This window comes from Ammospiza nelsoni, chromosome 6, assembly GCF_027579445.1.
Source record: "Ammospiza nelsoni isolate bAmmNel1 chromosome 6, bAmmNel1.pri, whole genome shotgun sequence".
Taxonomy (NCBI): domain Eukaryota; kingdom Metazoa; phylum Chordata; class Aves; order Passeriformes; family Passerellidae; genus Ammospiza; species Ammospiza nelsoni.
In genome coordinates, this window is record NC_080638.1 from 29,680,763 (window position 1) to 29,707,353 (window position 26,591).

Consider the following 26,591-nt stretch of genomic DNA (forward strand, 5'->3'; position numbering starts at 1 on the left):
ACAAGCACTTTATGCACATGAATTGGATTGGCATGACAAGGTTTTGGCAGTGGGAGGGCTACACACAGGGCTTCTGAGACAAGCTGCTGGAAGTTTCCCCTGTGCCCAACAGAGCCAGCGCCTGCTGGCTCCAAGATGGGTCTGCCACAGTTGGCCGAGGCTGAGCCAATCAGTGGAGGTGATGGTGCCTCTGGGATAAGATTATTAATTGGGGTTAATTCTCATTATCCTACTCTGATTTGATTGGTTATAAATTCAATTAATTTCCCCAAGCTGAGTCTGTTTTGGCTGTGACAGTAACTGGTGAGTGATCTCTCCCTGTCCAGATCTTGACCTGTGAGATTTTGGTAGTATTTTCTCTCTCCTGTCCAGCTAAGGAGGAAGAACAGTGGTGCATTGGTGGACACCTGGTGTCCAGCAAGGGTCAGCATGCTACAATACATCATAGAAACCTCCAGAAAAATACAAAAAAGGCCAAAAAACTTCTAGCCTCTCCCTAGTGACTGTGCATTTTATAAGTAGACCATAAACAAATATAAAGAACACATTTAAGATACTTATTTCAACATGGCTGAACTGATTTCCTGCTCTTCCTGCATTCCACAGAATTCTGGCCTCCAACTGAGACAAGAAGCCTTGTTTCTCCTGGAGAAAAGGAGGCCAAGGGGGGAATCTTACCACTCTCTACAATTATATGAAAGGAGGTTGTAGCAAGGTCAGGATTGGGCTCTTCTCTCATGTAACAAGTGATAAAGCTAGAAGATTAGATATTAGGAAAAAATTCTCTACTGACAAGGTTATTAAGCATTGGGACAGGCAGCCCAGGGAGGTGGCTGAGTTGCCATCTCTGGAGGTATTGAAAAGACATACGGATGGGACACTCAGAGACATGGTTTAACAGAGAACTTGGCAGTGTTGAGTTAATGGCTGGACTCAGTAGTCTTAAAGGTCTTTTACAACCTAAAAAATTCTATGATTCTATAAGGGAGAGCACATTTTTCCATTATTTGAAATGAAAACACAAAATAGAAAGGATGTGTTTATTTCACTACAACTTCAGATTAAGTGTGTAAAGAACTGATTCAGTATATGCAATCAAGTCCTGGAAGAAGAACAGAAGAACGTACAGCAGGTTTACCCTGGGCAACAAGAAGAAGAAAAATTTTCAAGCATTTGCAGATGGTCAAGAACTAGAGAGTTGTTGGCAATTCCCATTTGAAGCACTATGGGCAGAGATGGCCAGTTAGCATCTTTTGGGCCATGTGGCACCCGAGTGATTTAAGTGGGGTTCCCACCCTGCAGGAGTCCCCTGTACAGGAGTTTCTTTATCACCTGAATCTCTGGCTGCAGGAGAAAGGGTGTCTGCACTGCCAGACTGCCATGAGGGCCAGCAATCCAGCATGAGGAAGTGGATACCATGGGAGGCATCTCTAGCTGCTAATCACTTTTTCAACTCTTTCCTTTCTGAGGCTTTTCATACAGGGTCAGGAAGTTGGTGCCTTTGGTGTGTCCCTGTCCAATATGTCCGTAGCACCAGAGCTGCCTCATTAGCCCAGGAAATGCTTTGACCTCTCATCACACCAAGCTGCCATGGCTGAGCAACAGCATCTTCGTTCAGTTCTGATATCAGGGAAGAATATAACTACTTCTAAATACAGCCTAGTTTGACCACTAGTGAGTCCCTCCCCGTGAAGACTGAGAGCTCCATACAAACCCACAACAGCCTCTGCCAAAGCACATGCCAATGAAAACAGACACATGTGGATGGGGCTTGATTGCTTTTTTGGTATTAAAATAATGTAAGAAAGTTGATCTGTAGAAAAAAAAATAATAGGGGCTTTTATCCTTTTAGCAGGATGTATAATCAGTGGTTATCAGGATGTCAGGAATGGAGATAAGTATGTTGCCAGCTAGCTTTGATTCAACTGATTTTTTTTTTCCATTAAGATCTCATCAATTTTATCATCTGGTTATTAAATGCACATTTTTGTCTTAAACCTATTTTGAAGCAATTATATGTTTATGCTGGTGTAGAATGCTCCCTTTATGAAACGAAATTGTTGGGTATTTGTATGCTGTCTGTAATTGGGTATTCTAAAGTAGCAATTCTGAAAGTAAAACAAATGCACTTCCTTCCCTGTTTCTCCTTTTCTTCTCTCTAGTTGTTTGCACCCTTTGCCTCCCTGAATCCAAAAACACATGGACAGTACCTCAGATTAAAACTGGGCCAAGGCAGGCTAATATTTATTTGTGGTTTTGTGAACTACCCCAGACAGATTTGTTACATCCCCTGACTACAAAGGACATCAACCCCAGACAAACAACCAGCACAACAAAAAGTTGTCGTACAGACAACCTTTCTGAATTTTTAAAAAATATACCGGACACAAGTTTCAGAAATTATTTTGGAGCCTTTTGTTCTATTTTCAAAACTGAAAAGCTCTCAGGAGTCTACATCTAACCAGCTTTTGACAAGATGTATTGGCATAATGTTAGATCCATTTTTTAATGCCAGGCTTATTTCAAGGGCACTTCAAGTGTTTCACCTAGCCACACAGATATTAGAGGAGCCTGAGCTTGGTTTCAAGCATTCATATCTTTCTTGAGCTGGCCTATACGCCCAGAATAAATTCTATAATTCATCAGATTGTTATTTTTTGCCTTACAATTCAGCAGTCAAAATTTTGTAAAACAATTTAGGATTTATAGGAAAATCTGGGCACATTTTTTTCTTTAGTTATGCTTTCTCGTGTAAAATTTTACACTTTAAAAAACCCAAAAAAACCATCCACAATGTGGGAACATTGTAGTTCATACACAGTAAAATAAAGACCTATATAATTCATATCAGTCTTCCAGTACTGCAGAGATTTCTTTTAAAATTACAAATGACACACGTCAAAACTATCCCTTAAGGGTAAATGGGTAATTTCTTTCATGAAAGTATACGGTAATGCAAGATTAAAGGGACAAAACATTCTGCAGGGCATGTGTTTGATTAACTGTAAACCACACACTTGGTGGATTTTTTTTTATATTCCAATATATATGTATATAGAAATAGCTATATCTAGCAATATCTAGCAATATCTACAAATCCAAAATTAAAAAAAAAAAAAAACAAAAACAAAAGCCAAACATATCAAGTTTTGTCTCAAAATGCCCCCATTCATCATGATCCTAAACAAGCATAAGGCTAAAGCCACCCATGTGACTTAAGCACAGCTCAGAGATAAGAAAACAGGAGTGATGTCAAGTGGGAAACAAGGGTACTAACAGGTTGAGCATGTTCAGGTGGGATGTGATGGGATAAGGAAGGTTGACTAATTTCCCTGAACTGCAGAGAAAGATGAAACCTTCAAGCATGCTGAGATAGTAAGGGTGAGATGTCCTGGGTGCTGAAGGCAATCAGTGCAGGATCTTTCTGCACAGAGCAGTTGGTTCTCCATAGCCCCAGCACTACAAAAGTATGTACTCAGCCAGTCTCTTCAGCTAACTAACTGTGATGGTTCCTTGACTAGAATACAACAGAATATTTCATTTCAAAGGGATCTACAATGTTAGTTTAGCCCAACTCTTAGTCTGTATTAGTCAGGAAAGGAGAGAAGAACTTTTTTACATATCTGCCTATTAACCTGAAATTTTTTCCAGTCAAACACCAAAATCCATGTCTATGACAGTGCAGCTTTGTGTCTGTCACACACAAGCTAAAAAGTACATTATGTGTGCATTTGCAGGATTTTATATATGTCAATGTAAAACACTGAAAATATTTAATAATATTCCAAACTACTTCCTAAAAGGCTTTTTTTTTTCTCTAGTGTGAGGTAAAACCATTTGTTCCATATATCTGAAAAATGTAAACACAATCAATTGAGTGCAGAATGGCAAAACATCTGACTATGACCCCCACCATGTCCCTCTCACTCCAGACAGCTGGAGACCGAGCAACATACCTCCACAATATTGCTAAACATTGCCTTTTTCTTTATATACTACCCCAGATATCCACTACAGGATCCATGGCCAGAGGGTTGCTGGTGGCCATTTGTTTGACACAAAGTGGGCATTCTTACTTTACCAATTAGAGCCTGCCTTTTGCAGCTTCCATCTGCCAACTTGCCCCATGTTAGCCAAGAGCATCACTTCAGAGAAATCCTCTGTACACTCACATCTCAGCAGGTGAGACTGCTCCCTTCAGCAGCTGCAGGGTATGAGGAAAAAAGGCAGAAGCAGGAGAAAAGGGACACACCTGAAAAGGACATGCCCTGTCTTCTGTCCCTCCCAGCACCTACAGGAAGCTTGCAAAGACACCGTCTTCACCACGAGGGTTCCAAGTGCAGCTGCACGTATGGATACCCATTGTGCCTGGCTTTGTTAGAAGCTACCCTTTGAAAACCTGTATCCCAACACCACCAGGGGTCCTTCAGAGTCTTGCTCACAACTCTTCTGTAGAAACCCACGTCAGAACAGAGCACTTGCAGCAAATTCCCTAAACAGATACAGTGCTACCCCTCTGGATACCAAAGGTCCTTCAGCAAGTTCTCACTCAAAATATGGTATTGCACATTAGCATCACTACTACAGCTCTACCTGGTATCTCTGATTATTTACTGAGAGTAGGTTGTAAATTATCCTGTGCTCCCAAAACATACCATGAAATTACCATTTTCATCACCAAAAGCTTAACGTACAAAGTTCAAGAATTAAAAAAAAGGGGAAGTTTATATAACAAAACAAAATTCAGCTGCCATTCATATTTCTGTTTGAGTCTGTATAGCTTTTCATTAGGACAGCAGAATTCCACAATACTTCTCCAGAAATAAAGTTTGCTACGCACCAGGACAAGACAGGATGAACTGTGAGTGACACAGGCAGGAACAGGCTCACAGACTCAGTCAAGCTGATCAGGTACTGCCAAGTGACACAGCTGAAGAGCAGATGCTACCTTCCTTTAATTTAGCAAAGCCAGCAAGGTGGCTCCATGGACCCATGCAGACATGACACAAAGCATCTGCGGGTTTTACCTCTCCCTGTGGCAGCATATTAATCTACATCTCTGAGTGCCATCTGCAAAGGACACCCCCCTGTTCTGCAGGGCAAACCTACAGGTCTCCATAAACAATCACTCTTACCCAAAAATGAAAATATGCAATCACAGATGTCCATCACAATCAAGGTGTGACAGCGTTCCAATCTCCCCCCACACACCCCCCAAGTTCCCATTCTTGTGTGCTGTCTTGCCACACATTAGAGCATGTTGGCTTTAATCCCTGAGAAATGTGGACTGTTATCATCTAAAATGGCTTGGGTTGGGAAGGGACCTTAAAAATCATCATTCCAACCCCCCTACCATAGGCATGGATACTCTTCACCAGACCAGGCTGCTCAGAGCCTCATCCAACCTATACTTGAACACCTCCAGGGACGGGGCATCCACAGCTTCTCTGAGAAAACTGTTCCAGTACCTTGCCACCCTTACAGTAAAGAATTTTTTTCCTAACATCTAATTTAAACCTACTCTGTTTTAGTTTGAGCCATGCAAGTCCCTCTCCATCGTTCTTGTACACTCCATTCGGAGATGGGCTTGAAGAAACCATAGTGAGCAAGGCCAATGTTGGAAGGTACCACACACAAAAAGAACAGACAGGAACTAAAGAGTGAATTAGGAGGAGCAGCATCAGGATTTCTTCATTTTAAAAGAGAATTATTTTTAAAAATGGGATAGTAAGGCATCTACTGCAATTTGCAGATGCAATTCTCAAATAAACTGTCCCTAAAATGGGCATTGCCTTTTCTAGGAATAGAATAGCCCATGAATCCCAGAAAAGAGAAGAGAGATTGACAAAATGAAACATCTTTTTTTTTTCAAGTTTCTTTCAACAGCATGGGCTCTAATGGAATGAACCCTGCTTTAACAGTCACCTCAGACTGACAAATCTCTAGCATGTCACTGCACATGCAAAGTTTTTTCCTGGTCTGGTACTCTACACCCCAGCATGACTTTTCCAGCACCCTCACAATCTGCACCTAAAGTGCTGTGACTAGTTCAGCTCACATAATGTGAATCCCTGTTTCAGAAAATGCTTCATGGTCTGAGACTATTTGAATAAAATTCATGTAACTACTCCCTGAATCTATCCAGACTGGTATCAAATCCTTTGACTGCTGAAGAGAAGTCATGAAAAGGAATTTGATCTGGATTGACATTTCTGGATTGACAGGCAAGGCCTAGAGGACTCAGCGCAACAGAGGACAGCTGTTTCCAGAGCTGCACCTAAACTGACAAAGTCTAGATGTTATGAATGAGAGCTCAGCAGAGCTAACAAAGCTTGTCACAGCAGAGATGGGAATCCAAATTTTAATGATTCCATTAAGGAATGCCAAGGCTGGTGTAAAATGCTGAGCTATTTCTACCTTTGTGTCCCTGTGACTGGCCTCACACTACTGTGGGTGTAATTACATAAGATACACAATCCTTTAGTGGAAAGTGGAATTATTTAAGGAAAACAGCTGGCAAATTTAGAGCTAAGTAGGAGCACAGAAACGTCAATGCCAAACCAAGAGCATGTCAAACATGACCCAGATACCTAATTAGAAGTTATGCTCAAATCTAACTTGCACAGAGCTCCAGAAGCAGGCTGACTACAGTAGAGAGGCTGCAAGAGGTACGCTCTTGATCTTTATTCCCCTGATTGCATTAGATACTGCTCTGATCTCTCCCCCCTCTTCCCTAACTATAATGTCACAACCCTTACAAATTTGCCAGGAATGAGGAAGGTAGAGCAGTACTACAGAATAATGATGCTAAGAGCCTCAGGAAGGCATCAAGGCTTCCCCCAGCACAGAGAGGAGGGAGCTCAAGGCTTCAGGTCTATTCCCAGCCAACCTGCTTTCAGCCAGCACCCAGCCGTGGGGATTCCTGAGCTGTGAGGGGGATGCTCTCCCTCTATGATGCCTGGCTACAGTAACACCTGCCTCAGGCACCTCAGCCTAATGGGCTGAGCAGGGAGCAAATGAGCAGGAAGTCATTGACAGAGATGGTGCCCAAACACGCTAAGGTACTACAGGAATACCCCACAGCTGGCACAAACAGATCCAAAAGATCCCCAGAACACCTGGATGGTAACTTCATGATACAGGTACTAGGAAAGATGCCTTTCTTGATCTGTTGCTTGTCAACAGCAATAAGTTCCTTTCATAACAAGGTAACCCACCTAGTTGATTAAAGGAAGCCAGTCAATGTAATTTTTATGGATTTCAGTAAAGCTTTTGATGCTGCCTCTCATAGGATCCTTCTGGACAAAAGGTCCACACCCTGCAGGATAAACACATCAAGTGGTGGGTGAGCAACAGGATCACGGGTCAGTCGTGAAGGGTGATAGTGGATGGGGAGATATCAGACTGGTGACTGGTCATTAGTGGGGTTCCCCAGGGCTCCATTTTATGGCCAATTCTTGTCATCTTCAAAAATTACTTGGATGCAGGACTTGAAGGCATACTGAGTAAGTTTGCTGATGATATTACACTGGGAGGAGCCTGTTGACTCCCTTGAAGACAGAGAGGTCCTGCAGAGAGACCAGGACAAATCACAGGGCTGGGCAGTCACCAAATGGATGAAGTTTTAACAAAGACAAGTGCTGGATTCTGCATCTAGGATGGGGCAACCCTGGATGTAAGGACAGACTGAGGAACAAGAGGCTGGAGTGTCAAAGACCTGATGCTCTTGGGAGCTCTAAATTCAACTCTTCCTACTTAAAAAACCAAACAAACACAAAACCAAATTCTAATGTACTGCACATGTAGCAATGGCGTAAACAATGAACATGAGATGCTGCAGTGCAAAATTATAAATAATATTTTAAAAGATTTTGTCTTCAGATTCTGGGAGTTTTGTACTTGATAAAAGAAATAAGCTTTGATGAATATGCCACAGTCCAATTCATTAGCTTCAGTAATGATAGCCTTGTAATCAAAATTTTATCAGAACATAGTAACTTTTATTTTCTATGGCTACTACTGCTTCCTTAGAAAGCACACCTGTTACTGTCTCTCTCATAGGAGAAAAAACATAGACAGCATTCAACAAAACACTGGACATTTGGCAGATCTCATTCATTAAAAAGTGTTTTTTCCCACGAGTCTAACCTATTCAGGAAATAGGAATGAAACTTACTGAATAGTTAGGGCAAAATTAAAACATCATGAAAGGAAAACTCATCAAAAATTATTCACTCAGTGATTTTGACAACCATTTTGGTATCAGCCAGCAAGCAATCGAGTTTACAAACAAACAAACTAACAATAAGACCATTGAGAGAGACGATCCTATCCACAATAAAATAGTTGCAAAAATAACAGAATTTCTATGCAATACCACACAACACCCTACAATAATTGGATGTAAAACCTTCCACTGCTAGAAACACCAGTTACTGTTCTCATCAGTCTATGTTATTTTTTTGCCTATGAGTATATTTAGCATGTTACATTACCAACTTCTCAATTCCTAGGTAAGAGTTAGTCTGCAGTCCTGGTCATATTGTAGTTATCTACATGGAGAAATTTCTTACAGTGCAAGTGACCTTGCAAGAGCTGAATCCTGAGACTCTCTTGTGGGAAAGCACCCAGCAACCATACAGGAATTAACCGAATGAAGACCTAATTGCTTAGTTTTATTGCTCTGCAGGACCAAAATACAATTTTCTTCTCTGCATGTGGTAGTGAATCATACATCAAAAATATCCAAGCTCATCAGTTCACACCATATTCAAAACAAATCCATGGGAAGCCAGCATGCAGTTTTGAGAGATTTATCCACGCAGGGAAAAAAAGCCAAAGAAAACATGCAAATGTATATATTTATAGCAATGGATATGCATGGAAAGCCTGAAAGCTTTTTGTTTTCCTCTTTGCTCTTATAGAAGGTTCTAAAGCCAAATCTATGGCACTTTCAGGTGCAAATACATAAAAGACCAAAGAGCTGTGTATTTCTGCTGGAACAGGTAGAATAAAACAAGGTATTCATCAACCATTCAGGGTATTCACACAAGCAGGCCTAGTTTGTCCAATCTAGAACCATGCCAACCTCCTTTGCCTACAGCCTCTTGTGGAGATGTATTCTCACTGCCCAGCGCAGCTTTTGGCAGCAGTGATTTCTGGCTATTTATGGTAGTAAAAAAAAACTGGTGATCTATGTAATTTGTTGTACTATTTAAAGCAAAATGCAAAGCCAACCCTTCGTTTTCACCTCACCCCCAAGAGTTACATTAATAGTAACTTCAGTGTTGTAACTGAGATATATCAAACATACAACATTCACCTATCAAACCTAACATGTAGAAGTTATTTATGAGCCTGGATTTACAGTTATTGAAGCTAACTTCTGCATTTCTTTAAAACAACACACTGATTAAAGTCAGGGAATTTAAATCCTAGAAGAAACTCTTGGGGTTTTTGCAAAAAAAATTTAATTAAAATGCAAGTTAGAATCTACCCAATAAATAATACTCTAAAACTTACATTGACTTAAAAAAACCAAAGAATTCTAGATAACAATGAAGAGAATCTGTGCATGGAATAAAGAGGCAGATGTATTTACCCAATAATATGAGTTGGTTCTTTTTCTAATGGTTGGAATGACATTGAATTAAAGCAACAGATTCAAAGTAATGGTTTTCAATCTACTCAAATATTTGTGCCTTCTCATTGCTATTGATTATCATTGTGCTGTCACATATTGTTGCTTTTACACTACCTCAAAGTAAAACTGGCTTATCAAAGGGTCAGAGCCCCACATCCTCCTCAGGGGTGATGTGGCTTCTCAGGCACAGCAGGAGCAAAGCTGCTCTGCTGTGAATCTGATGCTTTGCAGCCCACAGGAATTCTGGAGGAAGGGCAGAACCAAAGCAAGAGGTGTGAAAAAACAAAACCGTGTTGGTAGATCCTTCACCACACAACTCCCAGATTGCTATGAAGACAGGAGAAGCAAAGTACTGCAGCTTGAGTGCAGCCTGTTAAGCACTCCCATCCAAAAAACAAAGCCATACAGTTCTTATAATTAATCTCTGCTCTTTTGCTGTGTCATTCAGATCTAGAAACAACCTTCTGTAATAAAGCTGTGCTTTTGAAGATGAGATGAATGCAGAAAAACATTAATCATTCATCCCTATGTATTACTACAGGCATTGAAATATTGTTGACTTTTCTTTTTAATGCTTTATTCATTAGCCACAATATTCCATCAGCTAAATGCTGTGTTTCAGAATAAAACTACAGTCAGCAACAAGACCCTTCTTAATATCTAATATTTTTTGTTATTGTAGCTGAATTACCAATTCATCTAAACAGTGGAATTCAACAGGTAGTTTGTCATGCAATCTGTCTCTACTCCAGCTTTTAGTCTCAACTGAAAGACTGAAAAGTCCTTCAGCAAAAAGCAAATTCTGGTAGAGAAAAAATACTAGGCAATTTTTAATAGATTTGCTTTGTTCCAGGCTCATAGCCCTCATTTGTTGCTTTCCAGTCCAGCAATTTTTATAATCATGTTCGTAAATAAGAAAAATTGTAATTTTGTGGTCTAATTTTTGCCTACATGACTGGAAGGTTGTCTTGGGTTTACTTTTCTTTCTGACATAATCTCTGATATCCAGAAAAAGCAGAAAGATAAAGCTGGATCATTTGGTGACTTGGGTAATTTTTCATTGTCGTTTCCTTGGCCACAGGAATATCCATGCAGCATAATTATTCAAGTCTCTGATTTATCATAGCTTCATTTGACAGGTGCAGAGGTTCAAATACAGCAAGGACAAGCAGGACCAGGAAGGACGTTCACAATTCTAATATATGGAAGTTAAATTTCTCATCATATACTGAGCTTTAGCACTTAAGAAACCTTTTTATTGACTGAAATAATACTAAAGCCTCAGGATGGGTTTTCTAAGTGTTTCAGTGGCCTAAGCCAAATTTTAATGCACGTCCTGCTGTGATGTGCACTTCCTCCAATATTTTTCATCTCAGGTGCAACTACTTTCAAGTGCTGTCATATGAAACAACACAGCTATGAAGAGTGTCCAATTTTGGTAATTTTAAGTGATGGTTGTTGGAGAATTTTGCTCAGAAATGGTTTATAGAGTTTTGTTCAGACATGCCATAATCATGTACAGCTGATGGAAAAGTAAAAGGCAGCTGTGAGGTGCAAATTCTCACAGCCTGTTTCTATGAACAACAAAAGTTCTCAGGCATGTTTATGTAAACAGCAGAAGTTCTCAGGTTGTTTTTAATAACAAGTAAATATCTTGTCCTTGGATAAGTTTTGGGAAAGCAAAAGTTGACAAACATGGAGGCCTTGAGAACTTTAATATCAGGGTGAGAACACAAATCTTGGTTTCAATAACAAACCACAGCTATTGAAAACAAAAGGAGGGGTTGGTGTGTAATCTGTGACCTATGATCTCGGATTTTGCAATATGTATAAGCTTAATTAACACCACTATAAAAGTGTGTGAGTGAGATCAATAAATTGGAGTTTGATGCTGATCAACAAAGATGGGTCATCTCCCTTCACTTCAATAGATGGTTAATTTTATTTATTCATTTCTGATTTATTCTACAGTGCATGCACACTTTTTATGGGCTATATAAGCTTCATGTGATGTACAAGCATGCTTTTTTGGAGATGAGCAGTCCTGAAGAGGATGAAGAATTATGAATGACACACACAAAACAGCCAGCTATGAAAACCATCCTTCTCCTCCAAGCCCAGAGTAGCTATCAAGTCACACATACCCCAATATTTGGGCTGGGTTTATGCCACACAGCACAGAAGGACTGCTGCTATAGAACGAGCAGGACACAAAATGCACCACATGCACTCCCCCTGAGCTGGGAAAGCACAACACACACACAGCACTTGTGAGGAAGGTGAGCAGCTGCATGATGTGAACTGAACAGCAGCTTGGCTGCAGCAGAGGGAACTGATACACAAACACCAGCAGTCCTCACTCTGCACAGCACCTACAAATGCAGAAACCTGTCCTTGGTTATTTCTAGCATACAACACTTAACCACTCTTGGGCTTATTCTTAACAAAACTTGCACACTATTTACATGCATTTAGGTGTACACATGTGCAGATGCACAGAGAGATATATTGCATATCCATTGTTTCAAATGTTAATTCTGATTGCTTTCTCTTATTTCTTTGATGACCACATCCTATTTGATTAATGTGCTATCCCCCTTGTCCTTGGAAATCAAATCCTTTAAGCTTTTGCTACACAAGGTATTGCTTTGCATCTTTACAACAGGCACAAAATTGCTACACTTCAGGAAGCTGATTTTCATCTTCTCTTCCTTCATCCTTCTCACCATTTGAAAGGTAGGAAGCAGGATGCAGTTAAGGAGAAAAAGGAAGGGAGGAGGGAGCTGAGGATGAACACAGCATAAGAGTCTGACTCCTTAACTGGGTTAATTTGTCTCCTGGCATGCAAGTAGAGAGCTTAAGAGAAAGCTACAGGAAAAAAAGTAATAGCAAGACATGTACTACTCATGTAATTGCTGCCATGTCTAATGCTGTGTGATTCAGGGCAGCTTTGAAATACTAGACTTCTTATTGAGGGATGGAGGGATTACATTTCTACTGGGAGAAATTTCAAGAGATGCATAAAAGAAGGAAATGTAAGTTGTTATGAAGAAGCCTAGTCTTCACTTGAATTAGTTTAAATGCAACTTGCTCAGAACAATTGATTTTTTATGAGAAATAAATGGATTTCTATGCCCAACCAACTTGTATTTGGCAAGTCAGTTTCCACCAAGCAATTGCTAAACTGTTGAATTTACTGTGCAGCATCTGCTCTTTAGAAATGTGGAAAACCATCAAAAACTATAAAGTATGTACATATAAACATATGTCAATTTTTAACCCATGAGCATGTTCTTTATATCCTTCACAAATCTGTAAACACCCAGTATTAGTTTGGACATTGATTTAAATTTTGGAATTTTTTTTTGTTTTTCTGTTAGTGGCGTGTTTTTGCTTGTTTTAACTAAATAGACTAATTCCTGCTGAGCAGAAGATTGAACTTGGTTTAGATTTGGGACTATCTACATCTATTAACTGTCTGAAACAGAGTCAGTACCACTTTTCAAGTGTCCTATTTTTCAAAGCAGAACTACAGAGGAAAGACAGAAAATATCTAGAATAAGATTACCCAAATGCTGAGGGAAATCTGTATCAGACTCAGTCCTGTAGTGAAAGCCCTGTGTTAAGGTGATGCAAGCAGCTGGACAGACAGCCTAGGGAAGCCAAATCTATTGGTAGGCAGCTCATGGAGGCTCTGGTCCCAATAACCATAGTTTCCATAAGATACCAAGGCAAGTTCTATCCCTGAAAAGAAGCATTAAGAAAGCAAATGTTCTGGCCAAGCACTCAGCCTTGCAGTCTGCTCTCCAGGCCCTGCTAGGTGATGGATGCTGGCTCTTGCCACCATTGCCAGTTCTAAGCCTGTTCCCCATGCCACAACAACCTTTTTTTTTTTTTTGCACAGTTCACCTGAACAGGGGCCTTTCAAACTCTGGACACGAAGAACTTATTTCTCCCTTGGGCCTGTGACTGCTATATCTGGATGAGAGATGTGCTTGACCTCCTCTGAAGGGAAAAGGCAACAAACACCCTCAGACTGGCCCCAAGGGAGCCAATTTCTCAATGGGTGTATAAAGTTCTCCAGCAGAACTTGACTGTTTTGAACTACATCATCAGGGAACATTTTCAATAATAAAGTCTCTCTTTCACAACACTGTGGGATTTCCACACTCCAGCCAAATGCATTTTCTTTGAGTAAGTGACATTCTGATGTGTTCTGGGACAAATCCATGGGCACTTGCCAAGACACATGCTGGCTTCTTCAGACAGAGACACACAGCAATTTAAACTTGGTTTAGTTCATGAGTCTCTAGTAGCGACAGGCCACCTGGCACATTTCAGTGAAACTGTCACTTTCTGCTGAGAGAGGCCCAGGGCTTATGTAAGACAGACATAGCAGGACAGGAGTGAAGTGCACTGGCAGGGCTGTGTGCACTAAGCTTGCACGGCAGCACTCAATCCATGCCAGGAGAGCCAGGACATAACTCATCAATCCACCCACAGCGCCGGAGGCAGCGCTGGGAGCAGAGCAGGAGGACAAGTGAGCGCTGGTGAGGCTCAGGAGCAGTGCAGGAGCAAGGGACCGGCCATGGGACTGCTGCTGGGACGAGGTATCGTTCCAAATGGAGCTGTGGGGACAGCCAAGCTTCAAGTGAAGGGGTCAGAATGGATGTATGGATCAATGGATCAGAATGAAGCTGTATCAAAACCTCTTGGGAGGAAGGCAGACTAGTGCAAAGGTTTTAGACTGCATGTCTCCGTTGGGTTATGGTAGCAAAGACGCTGATACGCAGGATTGGGAATGTGCAGCAAACTGGGAAGTGTGAAGGAGGCTTTTTGTACTGGAAAGCTCTGCTGTTGCAGCACTTCCTTCCTTCCTTGTTTTGGCAATGTTGTATAAGACCAAGTCTGAACCAGTGGGAGAAAAAAGTATATGTGTTTCGTCCTCCTGCCAAAAATGAGGTAACTTTTAAGATGCAATTATATGAAAATCGAAAAGAAGATCAGAAAGCCAGTTTTGTTGCTGGTTAGAATAATGAGATGTTCCTACAACAGTCTGATAACTGCGAAAACAGAATTAACAATTCATCTACAGAAACAAAAGCTTTACTGAGAAAATCTTTTCTCACTAGAAGAGAAACGTGCAACTCCATTTATTGCAGCAGCTGCCATTATGTGCATTGGCTGACAACCCATTCTGGGCACGGATCACAGCACTACTCAAAAACTGCCCTCAGGCATTTTTTTCTATATTCCATACTCTGAACTGAACATTGGACAATGTCTGACACATGCACACAGGTGCCACACAGACTGGTCCCATCCTACTTTCATTCTCTGTGGCTTGCCTATAAAAGTGAAGACCTAACCAAGAAGATAATGATGTGAAATGTTCTCCTTTGACTGACCTACTGCAAGCCAAAGACTGGGAAGGGGAGAGGAAAATCTACTTCCAGAGCAGATTGAAATGTGTCTTTGGCACAGTATACCTCCACAAACTCATCATACATTCAAAAAAAGTTTTTTCATCCTTTTTTCCAGATTTCTGTTGTCAAGAGAGGACCATTATTGATAACTCCCTGAGGCTTTTTCTCCTTGTGTTACCCAATACCTCATTCACACCTAAGGCATCAGGACAGATGAAAGCAAAACAGAAGAGCAGTTCTCTCCCTGGTATTCAAACCTTAAATCAAACACCCACTTCGCTGTACTATAAACAGAGCTGCCTGTTTGGAGCACCGAGGCACTCCTGTAATATTTCTTTTCCTTTAAGATTTTATATTTCTCCTGTGAGAAGCAATTACAATAGAAGTGTCAAGCAAAAATAAATCCCTGTTAATCACAGTCACTGTGAGCCTGCCACGTAAATCCCGTCTCAGCATTGCTGTTCCATTTTTCAGGTAGAAATAAAGTGTGTGAGAATGCCATGGTCTAGAATCGAGCTCTTCCCAAGGGGAAGTACGAAGTTTTTGAAAATTCAAGTTCTTCTCCTGTGTTCATTACATTGTGTGGAATTAGACAAGCACTAAAACTGAGTATCCACTGACTGTAAGAGTAATTCAGGTTGGAAGGATTCTCTGAAAGTTGTCCCGTCCAACCCTCACACAAAGCAAGGCCAAATGAACAGTCAGGTCAGACTGCTCAGTTCAGCTGGGCCCAGGGGTTTCTGAACAGCTGCAAAACACTGGTTCCACAGCTCCTCTGGGACACTGGGCCCATGCTCACCTGCTCTGACCGTAAACAACTTTCTTCCTATATGTAAATCTAGCTGGGATTTCTTTCCCTGCAACTTGTGCAGATTGTCTTTGGTACTTTCAACATGCACTCCTGAGAAAGGATCTGACCCTGTCTTTGTAGCCTCTCATTCCCTTCTGCTTTTCCTTCCCCAGACTGAACAAACCCAGTGCCCTCAGCTTCCATTCAAATGTAGGTGCTCCTGCCTCTTCACCTATCTATTACAGTCAATCACTGATAGCATACATACTTTGCTTTTGGTTTTGGTCTACAAATAGGCAGGTCTATGCATCTGAAAGGAAAAATAACAAATGGAGAAAACTTTGGGCTCTCCACTGGCCTGTTATTTTCCCATGCTTTCAAATTCAGAGGCTTCTTAAACTGTCCATGGGAGCTGCCTTCAAATCACCTGAAGGGAATGATACCGAGCTTGTTCCCCTTGAAATATAAGAATTTCTATGGGCTTTGGAGAGAGGGGTTTTTTTGTTATTTTATCTTAATCTTTTCACAATTCTCTGTGTTGTGAAAACCAGCCATTTCAAGACGATGCAATTGCGGTTGCTGTTCCAGAACTGGGAGCAGTTTCCATCGTGCCAGAGAACTGCTGACCATGGTTTAAAAATCCTGTGAGGTCTCCTATTTCCTTTTGAGTAACAAGCAGTGGCTTGGTGACTAGATTGATTACCTTTTTAAAGCTATGAATTTTAACCAGAATATCAGAAACCTCTTTTAGCTGAGTCAATCTTAAGACATCCAGTCTGTGTATTGCAGACTTGAGCTTATGGGAGTGAGTTTTCAAATCAGATAAATGGTTATTTTCTCCAGGAACCTTCAGGAGCACTACTACTGAGTCAGTGAAAACAGATATCAGAAACCCAAGTACAAATCCTCCATACAATTTACATCACCCTGAATAAACTCATCATCTATCAATGGCAGAGGTCTTCATTGCATTGGAAGATAGTCTGTCTGGAAATACATGGAGGGATGGTTTTGTACTCTGACTCCCCATTTTGCACCATTCACACTTTTGGACACAGAGCTTTAACAAAGCAGCACACATGCATAAAAGGTATTTCACATTCCTCTACCTGTGATCAAAGCCCAATAAGAGTATTTGGCTATGAGCAAGGAAACAACTTCAATTTTCTTTCCTGACCTCTTAGCTAAGACTGTCCTACCCCTGTCACAGGGAATAATTCTGACTGGTGATACTTTGATACATAACATTTTTTAATAACTCACCCCAAAGAAATAGAAATGCTTGTTTACTGAAACAGAACTAAGGAATCTTTGTTCAGGTGTAAGGAATCTTACTTCAGCCTGTAACAGAACAACATATAGAAAAATCAAGCAGAGGGGAGCTTTTTTCCCTCACATCTCTTCTTTTTTGTGGCTTCAGTATGTTTGTTTAGAGCCAGCAAGTACCAGCTCACATTCTCTTCTCCACCAGTTGCGGCTCTTACCAGTGACCACGCTGGGGATTTTGGACAGAAAGCTCTTGACAGTGCGGATGGGAACTCCACCTGTTTTGTCATCTTGCATTCTTGTAACAATGTCTTCAATCTGCCAAAAGAAAGTAAATACTTTGTGGTTTATGCAAAATGGTGACTTTAACACTTATATACCATGAGTGCTTTGGAGCCCGGCCGGTAGAATGGGTGTCAAATATACCATGTGTATTACTGCACAAAAACAGAGGTAGAGACACTGCTACTTGCCCAAATTTAAACCCTGAGATTAGAAAGCATGAGATAACATAGACTAGCTTCGAAGACTATGGTTGGATACTGACAATCCAACTGCAACTGTGATTTTTTGCTGACCAGGAGTGATAGAAAGGTGGTGTTTGCTCCACCACCAGAACTGGACTGCACTTCAACCAGTTTAAGGAGGTTCTCATCCAGTCCACTTTCCCCTCTGCTCCCACATTGATTTGAATCTTCAATATTGTAACCTTGGGAGAGCTTTCTTTTTCCAAAGGGTCCCAGACAGTCACCAACCTTCTATGTCTTCAGAAGGGTCTAAGATGGAACAGCTGCAGGAGAACTTCCCCTGCCTAATTTTTTTTTTTTTTTTGGCTAAAATGCTAAATGTCCCATGGTCAGCACACAAAATAAGTAACCAAAAGTAAAACTATTATAGGGAAAAACTCAGTGGATTTTTAAAGCCAAGCTACCTTTCAGTTCACAGGCACACATATAATTTATCACATACAGAAAGATACACAATCATCTTCAAAAGCCATGGCAATCAGAGGATCCAATTACTGGGGGAAGGAGCTTAATCCTCCTCCTGCTAACCCTGAAATGGGAAGGGATTTTTGTTCCTTTTAAGGCTACTTGCCATGCATTTACTTGCAGGCAATGCTAGGGAGAACAAAAACCTGAACATAAGCACAGTGCAGAAATTCAGTATCTCCAAAAACTCCTTTCAAGTTAATAAGGTCTCAGAAGCCCAACAAAAATAACCCCAGAGCTGTTGTCTCTGTTAGCTCAAGCAGTCAGCAGCACAGCCCCACCCTCTGTTGTTGACAGCTGGCTGAGAACAGCCAGACAGGGAGCACAGCCCTGATTTTACCAAAAGATTTCCTCCTTACAGATGCTACAAAACAGAACCACAGCAGAGGGGTTACATGGTGGGAGCATGGTCCCTCTCTCTCCTAAAGACAGCCCAGAGCTCAACATGCTCTCTTCATCTCTGGGAAGCCACTTCATTTACTTATGCAAGTGAATTTTTTCTTCACAGATTTAACACCTACATTTCAAAACAAGTTTAATTTCAAGCCTTCCCGAGGTGGTAAGACAATTTCCCTGCCAACTTCAGGCGCTGAATTTGATCACTGTGTTTTTAACCTCAGGTTACCACTTAACTGAACTGTTCACACCTTGTTTATATATTACTTTTAATTTAACATGTCCTGAACAAATTCTCAGCGGGAATGAAATCACAAAGATGAAAATATCCTGACATTTTCAATATATTACATGAGCTTTGGGTACCTACACAGTTAATTTCTGATAGAATAATGATACTTTCCCCACAAATGAATCACCATGAAAATTAATACCACTTCTCCCTTTTGCCAGAGCCGTATGCAAAGCTGTTTGCTGATCAAAGCATTGGGCTTTTTTTTCAGTCTAAGGATACCTGGAGAGATTAACTGCTCTGCTAAAGAGTGGACAAAAAGCATTTCATTTTGTTGAGAGGAGCCTGACAGCATCACTTGTTATTAACCCAGACCTACAAGGCTGCAGCAGTCCAAGATCAGACCTATGGGTGACAGGGCAGCTCAGTAACCCGCAAAGCATGGACACAACATCTCAGAATGGGTCAGGCCAAGAGGGACTACAGTGGCTCATCTGGCCCAACCTCCCTGCTCAAGCAGGGTCATCCTACAGCACAGGGCACAGGATCACATCCAGAATCTTGAATATCTCCAGTGGGGGAGACTCCGCAACCTCTCTGGACAACCTGTTCCAGTACTCAGTCACCCACACACTAAAAGCACTTTTCTTCATGTTCAGGTGGAACTTTCTGTTCATCTGTTTCTTCCTTTTGCCTCTTATCCTATTGCTTGGCACCACTGAAAAGAACCTGACTCCATTCTGAGTCTTAGAGTTCATCCAGGAAGGTCAGCCAGACAACTGTTTCTGCAAGACAATGAAAATCCCTCTGTGTTACCAACCACATACTTCATCTGTATGTACTTGTAGCTGACATCAGAGAAAGATTTTTCTATGCATATTAGGAGGAAACTGCTCTGAAATGTGCTATGAGTAGCCCACATCTCCAGGAACACTTCAGGGCTTCAAGAATCATAAGAATAACATTTGGTAAAACTGTTTTTTCTCTTTTTCTATCTGAATTAAAAGTTCAGAATGAAAAATGAGCTAAAATAATTACCTCCATGCAGGAAAATAAACTTTTTACTCTCTTGCTCACTGTAAGCTAAAGGAACCCCAGCATGATTTATGTCATTAACACTACAAGAAACATTCAATTTCAAACAAAATAAAACTTTAATTATCTTAAAAGAAAGATATATTGTTTTTACCTTAACTATTTCCCATTTCAATCAATCAAGCAGGCATTGGTGTCTCAAATGGGGCTATTAATTTCAGTTTCAGTTACAAATACCTTCTGCATTTTTAAATAAAAAAATAAACAAAGCTACCCTAGAGATAACTCCTTCCCAAAAGGCTCCTTCTTACTCTTGTCCTCTAGCCTGACTACACTAGTGGCACTTATTGCTCTCTTTATTTTAAATTGTTGGATGTTTCTTTTCTCCCTCCCTTTCTACTCAAATGCCACCGCTCTGTTCTGTCCCATCCTCTCATTTGATCCAGACATGAATACACACATCATCCTCCTACAGCCTGCCCAGAATTTTCAGGCTGCTACCCAAGAGCCCACAGGATTACAAGCCCCTGGCTGTACATACTCTTCCCATTCCAAACACACTTTTCTTGTGCTCTACAGCAAATTTCTGCCCTGCTCAAAGAGGACAGCATGGCATACTCAAAGAAACATTTGATGATATTTTTATCCTTTCTTAAAGGATAATATATACTTATAATCAAGTATTAATTAAAATATTAAAAATCTGTATCTAGCAATGTTTCCAGGTTTTGTTCAGTTCTCTACAAAGAGAAGATCTGACCCTTTACACCAACCTTTGTTTTGCACCCACCTAATGCTTGCAGATATAATATCTGCAAGCCAGATCCACCCAGATCCAAATTCCTGCTGAGCTACGGAAATATTTCACAAAATAAGCGCTACAGTGACAAAGCAGAAAAAAAGTGATCATTAGAGCTTCAAGCATGGGGGAAAGCAGAGGGCACATGAAGTGTGAAGGTCACTTTCATCAAAGCTTTTAAGAGAGTTACCTAGACACTGGAGTGCTAATGACTCTCCCTTCAGCTTCTGCATGTCATTAAATGCCCCTTAGGCTTTCCCGGCTGAAGACAGGGAATGAGAGTTCTTGGACAGCTCATTTCATCAGGCCAGGAGGCAGAAAAAAGTATAATAGAGCATTCCTCATTCATGTCTCCTAAACGAGCAAGCTTCAGTGAACTAATTTCTGCGCAACAAAAGTCATGGTAAGAATGAGCAATGCTTTTTGGTTTTTTCCGTATGCTGGGGGTCACTGCTATTTCAATCTAGTCTGATTTTGTAAAGGGAATTGTTATTCCTCCGTCCAAGTGGATTCTGGGTCAGTATCTCCACAAGAAAGGCAGAGAAATTCACATATCTGCTGTCACTGTTAGCTACCCACTGTAATGTATGCCTAACAAACTAGATCTGCTTTTCCTCCTGACTGGTTGCTGACAAGTCTTTACCCTACTTTTATGCAGAATGTTTTTATTTCTCATTATCCCACTCTCAATGTATTGAAAAGGGCTTCTGGCTTCAGGACCACATTAGTGGAGACATAAACTACTGCAGGTAGTTTATAAGAGGTTACCAGCGTATCCTGTTACACAGAATGTGATGAGAATTTAATGCATATATTGCTGGTACTCATTAGACCTTCTTTTCCACCATCAGCACTTCTGCTGGCCTAAGGGGGCTGAGGGCACAAAGTAGAAGACCTTGAATTTCTGTCAGAGCCAAGATGTCTATCACTGGAAGATGAGAAGTCCTTTTTCTGAGGCAGGACAGAAAAAAAGACTACATTTGTTGATGCATTAGAATAACTAAGTCATAATACAACAACTGTAACAGCTACAGCCTGGCAACCTTGGGTCAGTGTCACCCAACATCTCATTACCATTTTAAGAGGGAAAGCAACTCTCAACTTTGCCGTAGCTTTTCTTTCTCCCAGCACCAAGGTAAAGCAGGCATCCCTTCTGCTGGAAGTTAGCACACACAGCCTTGCTGAGCCCTGGTCAAGGTTGGCCTTGAAGGTGACACACTGAGGGAAGGTCAGGTTACACACGGAGAAGAAAAGCTGCCAGTTCCCACCTCCTGCAGCCCTACACCCAGACACCACCAGTTCCACTAATGGAACCCCCTGGCTCAACTCAGTTGTGGCTGAGTGACACATAATGATGTCAGAGGCCCTCATGGTCCCATTTTTCATTTTATTTTGTGAGTTAGTGAGGAAAACAGTGCCCTTTTCATATTCTAGCATCTGAGTTAGATGTACATATTCCCTCAGACCCTGCAGGAAAGCTCCTGCTGCCTATTTCTGAATATTTCAGTATGTACCAGGTGCCTGTCTGATTACTCACAGCAGCTACCCTACCCCTGGGGCCTCCTGTCACCAGCTAACCTGTGGCTGGAAAGTCTCCAGGCATCACTCATCAGTGCCAACATTAAATGCATAGGGTCAGAGAGAGCACTGTGCAGTTGCAAAGATCCTCTCTGGCCGGGCCAGTGACAGCTCTCATGCGTACTGGGGGAGCTGGATGCTACACGGGCAGAGGATCAGTCTGCTAGCAGCTAGCATGATGGCAATGATTACAAGCACATTTGATCTTTTCACTGAAATACAAGTTTAAAAGAGCCTGTTTCTCACAGTGCCAGCTCTTACTCCCAAAAGTACCTCTGACACTACTGATGTGCCTGTGCATTCTGCACCTGCTGACTCCTGCCACACAGCCCACGCATGCACAGACAAGGAAAGTTAATTTGACAAGATGCCTGAAGCCAACTTCCTTCACTGGTCCAGACAATTTCACTCTGCTCAAAAAACGAGAAGAAAAACCTGAAAAATAAGGGCTATACAGCTCCCTTTGGCACCCTCAAGGGAGAAAGAACAACCTTGCCTCTGAGACAACGCTGGAAAGCGGCAGAGCAGCACTGATGGAGAATTGTGGTGTGGCCTTCAGCAATCAGCGTCATCTGCTTCTGTCCAAGTCTCCTCTCCTGCGTAACAGAGATAATACTGAACTACACAGGGGTGCTGAGACTTAATTCAAAGCTGTCCAAGGGCTTGGGATGCCTCGAATAGCAGATGCCACACAACTACGAAAGGCATGCTCCCCATCTCTGACAACCTTCCACAGTCCCAGGAAAACCAAATGACAGCAGAGCACAGACGTGTCAGCTGACAAGGACATTTGGCTGCTTCCCACCTGAGCAATGTCCAGTGGCAGCTGAAGTCAGGCCACTTGTGGAACTTGTGCTGTTCCTGATGGAGTTCTCCCTGCCTTTTAAATTTCAGATAAAGGCAGAGTATACTACATATCTCCCTTAATTTTGAGTGTGTTTCAGGAAGTGTTAACTGTGATCTTCAGATGTTTATTGGATGGTGAAACAGAGCTAATAATGTCACCTTGAAAACAGTAACATGCCTTAGCATTTATATATCTCTACTGTCGATGGGAAGGTACCAGTGAAGAACAACCACCAAGGCATTTGTCATGATTAATTGTATGCTGCTGCTAATCCAGCTAGAGCTTCACAAAAGTGAGCATCTACTCACAAGTCATCACATGGAGGGACAGGTTTCACCATGTCAATTGGATTATACAAAACAATCCCTAGGGAAAAACTGTGACACTTACTCAGCTGCAGAGGTGCAGCATCAGAGTCTGGAAGGTACCAGGCAGCAGTTTTTTGATCAGACTGTGCCTCCCCTAACACAGCCTACAGTGTCAGCTCTGCACAGCACCCCCAGCTCAGGCCTAGGCTGTGTTACAAGAAAACATAGTCATGGAAAATGAGAGCTGGAGCTATTCCCCTCAGGCACTAAATGCACAGTTGGAAAACAGGGTTTAATATTCAGCAGGAAAAAAAAGCATAGCAAATTAATTCAGCAAACAGAGATTCTCCAAATGAGCTGAACTAATGCAATTTTCTCCCTCCCCAAAAATCAAGCTTTTAGCCCATCAGTGTCAACAGTGAGAAGCAAAAGACATCAATGTGTCAGTGTTATGCAAACTCAATTTTTCATTAAAAACATTTTGACAGACAACTCCCGATGAGCTCAATTTCTACATGAGCTATAATTGCTTAAAAGAGGAAGCTATTTTGGCATGTTAGAAAGCTGTGTAAAAATAAAAAACTCTTGCTTATTGATTGTGCTACTGTAATTACACTTGCACATGCTTGGGCCTCTCTTCCACTATGCATCATAATAGAAATGTCTTGTGAACAGCGCTGCATTTTTTCCCCATGCTTCCTACATTTATGGCAAAGATGCCCCATATATGCACATAATCAGCTTTAGAGATCTTACACCATTGAAAGAACAACTGCTCTAATTAGAAACTTTCTAAGGGTAGCTCCAAAATAGACCAAATATTTACACTGGTAAATATTTGCTTTGTTCCATAAGCAGAAATGTTAAGCTTTTTAAAATAGTAAGAAAGTTTCATAAATGTCCAATGAAAAGACAATATGAATTTTAAATAAAACCCCAGTGGAAACCAAGTGGCCATACAATTGTGACAGAGGTGTAAAGAAAGTCACATTTTAAAAAAAATACCACCTCTGCCACATATTATTTATTTAATAGATGTGGCTTTTGTGTAACTTAATGAACTATGCAAATCTATGCACAGAAAAACACATAAATGCAAAGATTATTTCAGCCAGGAAATTTGTAGGATGGAATGATCTACACACTGTTTTTCAGTGTGCCATCTGAATTGAAGGAATCACCACTTTGGGGGGAAAAAGGAAGAAGTTAGTTGCTGTGTCCTTTAAACAGTGCTGCTAAGGGAAGGCACTGGTGCTGGCACCATTTGGGCTGTTTCTATCTGCCAGCTACAGAACAGAACCTCCCTGACCATTTCTCACAGGTCACCAGTCACCTAGTACTAACTGCATCTGACCACACCACCCTCAGCAAGATCTGAATGCATAAACCTGAAGTGCTCTGCAATGACTATCTGCAGAAAGAAGACTGAATCAAAAGAAAGCAGCAGCATGGGCTGAAATATGAAGAAGTGAAGTTATAACAAGAAATCTAGAGCTTCACTTCTGGAAACATATGCACCATAGCCCCCATATAACAAGAGGTGTTTGGGGGAGCATAGGAGGACATGCTTTCCTTTGATGTGGTTTATTCAAGTCACTGACTGCAGGGACTGACAGCATCGCTGCCTCGCTCCAGCCAGCGTCCCACGCACAAGCTTCCATGGAAACAGCAGAGATTTTCTCTTCTGTTGCATCACTGCCCTGAATGTAAAACTATGCAGGTCTCCAGACTGCTCATACAGTGACGAATGAGGAGCAGAGCAGACGTGCCAGCACAGCCCTCGTGGGGCCCCTGCAGCAGGGCAGGATGCTGTAGGTGACCTGGCAGAGCCCTCCCAGCTGCTCCCACGCACACGGACGGGCCCCTTGTCCAACCCACTGCAGGCAGGGCACGGGGGGGAAGCACATTAACCAAATCTCAGCAATGCCCAGAAGCAAATCTGTGACTCTGCTGCCATCCTAAATAACCCTGCACAAACCAACTTGAATTGACAAATTCCAGAAGCAAGTTTAGTTTCAACATCTTTGATTTTGCCAAGTCTTCTTTTGGGGATCAGCTCCCACACCCTGAATTTCACTTTGAGTTCTGGCCATCAGTTAATCAATCATTCTCATGCAGGACAAAACTATGTTGAACCTTGGGGGTTTTTCATTGTAAAACAATTGAGAAAGCTTCTGAAATCTTAAATCTTCCAGCACCATTGGGTTGAGTATCCAATTTGTAACATGATTCAAGGACACTTATTGAAGCCACTTTAGAAGCAGCACATAAGAAGCTTTCTTAGTATTACACTGTGATCTGTGCCTGACCTGGCATGAGAAAACAACACCTCTCTCCCGATGTGATGCTGAACCGAAGATTCATAAACACAGACCTCAAAGAGGAAGATCACTTTCCTCTGGAGCATGAAATACAGGGCACTTCCAGACAGAAGAATGCCAGTCAATGGTGGGTCACTAATCTGTTACCACTCAGGAACTTGCAGCCCCCCAAATCCTGATAAAGTGAAGAGCTGGTTAGGACTGCACCCAGATCACTTCAAACCAGATCCACAACCCCAGGTGAACTCACATCCACACTTTCCAAAGCTGGGAATTGGACAATATTCTCAAGTCCCATCATCCTACTCAGGAGCTGGAATCACAGAGTTGCCCACCTCCCATCCTGACTGCTTCAATGCAAGGCAGGGGAGGAAAGAACTATGCAGCCACCTTCTTCCAGCATCCCTGGCACGTGACAGTGAGCCTTTCAATGCAACAGGGTGCAAAAGGCCATCCCTGGGTCTGGCAAAAATTACTTCAAACAACCCTGAGTAAAGGTGAAAAGACAAGTTGCTCCTCATGAGTGTTTTCTCCCTTTGCTACAAAATGCAGCAACTGTTACCTAACTGCTCTGAAGTATTTAATTAAATATATTATTTATTGAAATGAAATACAGATCCATAAATATTAAGCAGACAAGAAGTTAAGATGCAGTTGGTAGATGCTCAATCAGGGTTTTGGCATTGTTACTGTTTTCTTTAAATATCTGAATAATGATGAGCATTGCATCACCTCAAACACTCAGGGAAGGCTGTGTTGTTCTCTGGGTCACACTTTTTAAAAGCAAAATAAATTTTCTATGCCACTAACAAATCTTTAACAGGGAGCAAACTCTGCAGTTGAAGGAGGGAAAAATTATCTGCTGCATTCCTGACCTTATTCTGCATACAGGGGAAGAAAACAAAAAACCCAGTCCAATTTAAAGTGACTATTTTCTACTTTAAATGGTATGGTCTAA

General features: G+C 41.5%; 1 protein-coding gene across 4 annotated transcripts in view; it reads right to left on the bottom strand.

Annotated features, from left to right (window-relative positions):
* Positions 1 to 26,591, bottom strand: part of RGS6 (regulator of G protein signaling 6) — a 247,350-nt gene that overhangs the window by 84,186 nt on the left and 136,573 nt on the right. For all 4 annotated transcript variants that reach the window (XM_059474818.1, XM_059474817.1, XM_059474819.1 and 1 more), the window contains one exon: positions 17,344 to 17,443. In XM_059474818.1, coding sequence (XP_059330801.1) covers positions 17,344 to 17,443 — 100 coding nt within the window. The remainder of the gene's footprint in view (positions 1 to 17,343; positions 17,444 to 26,591) is intronic.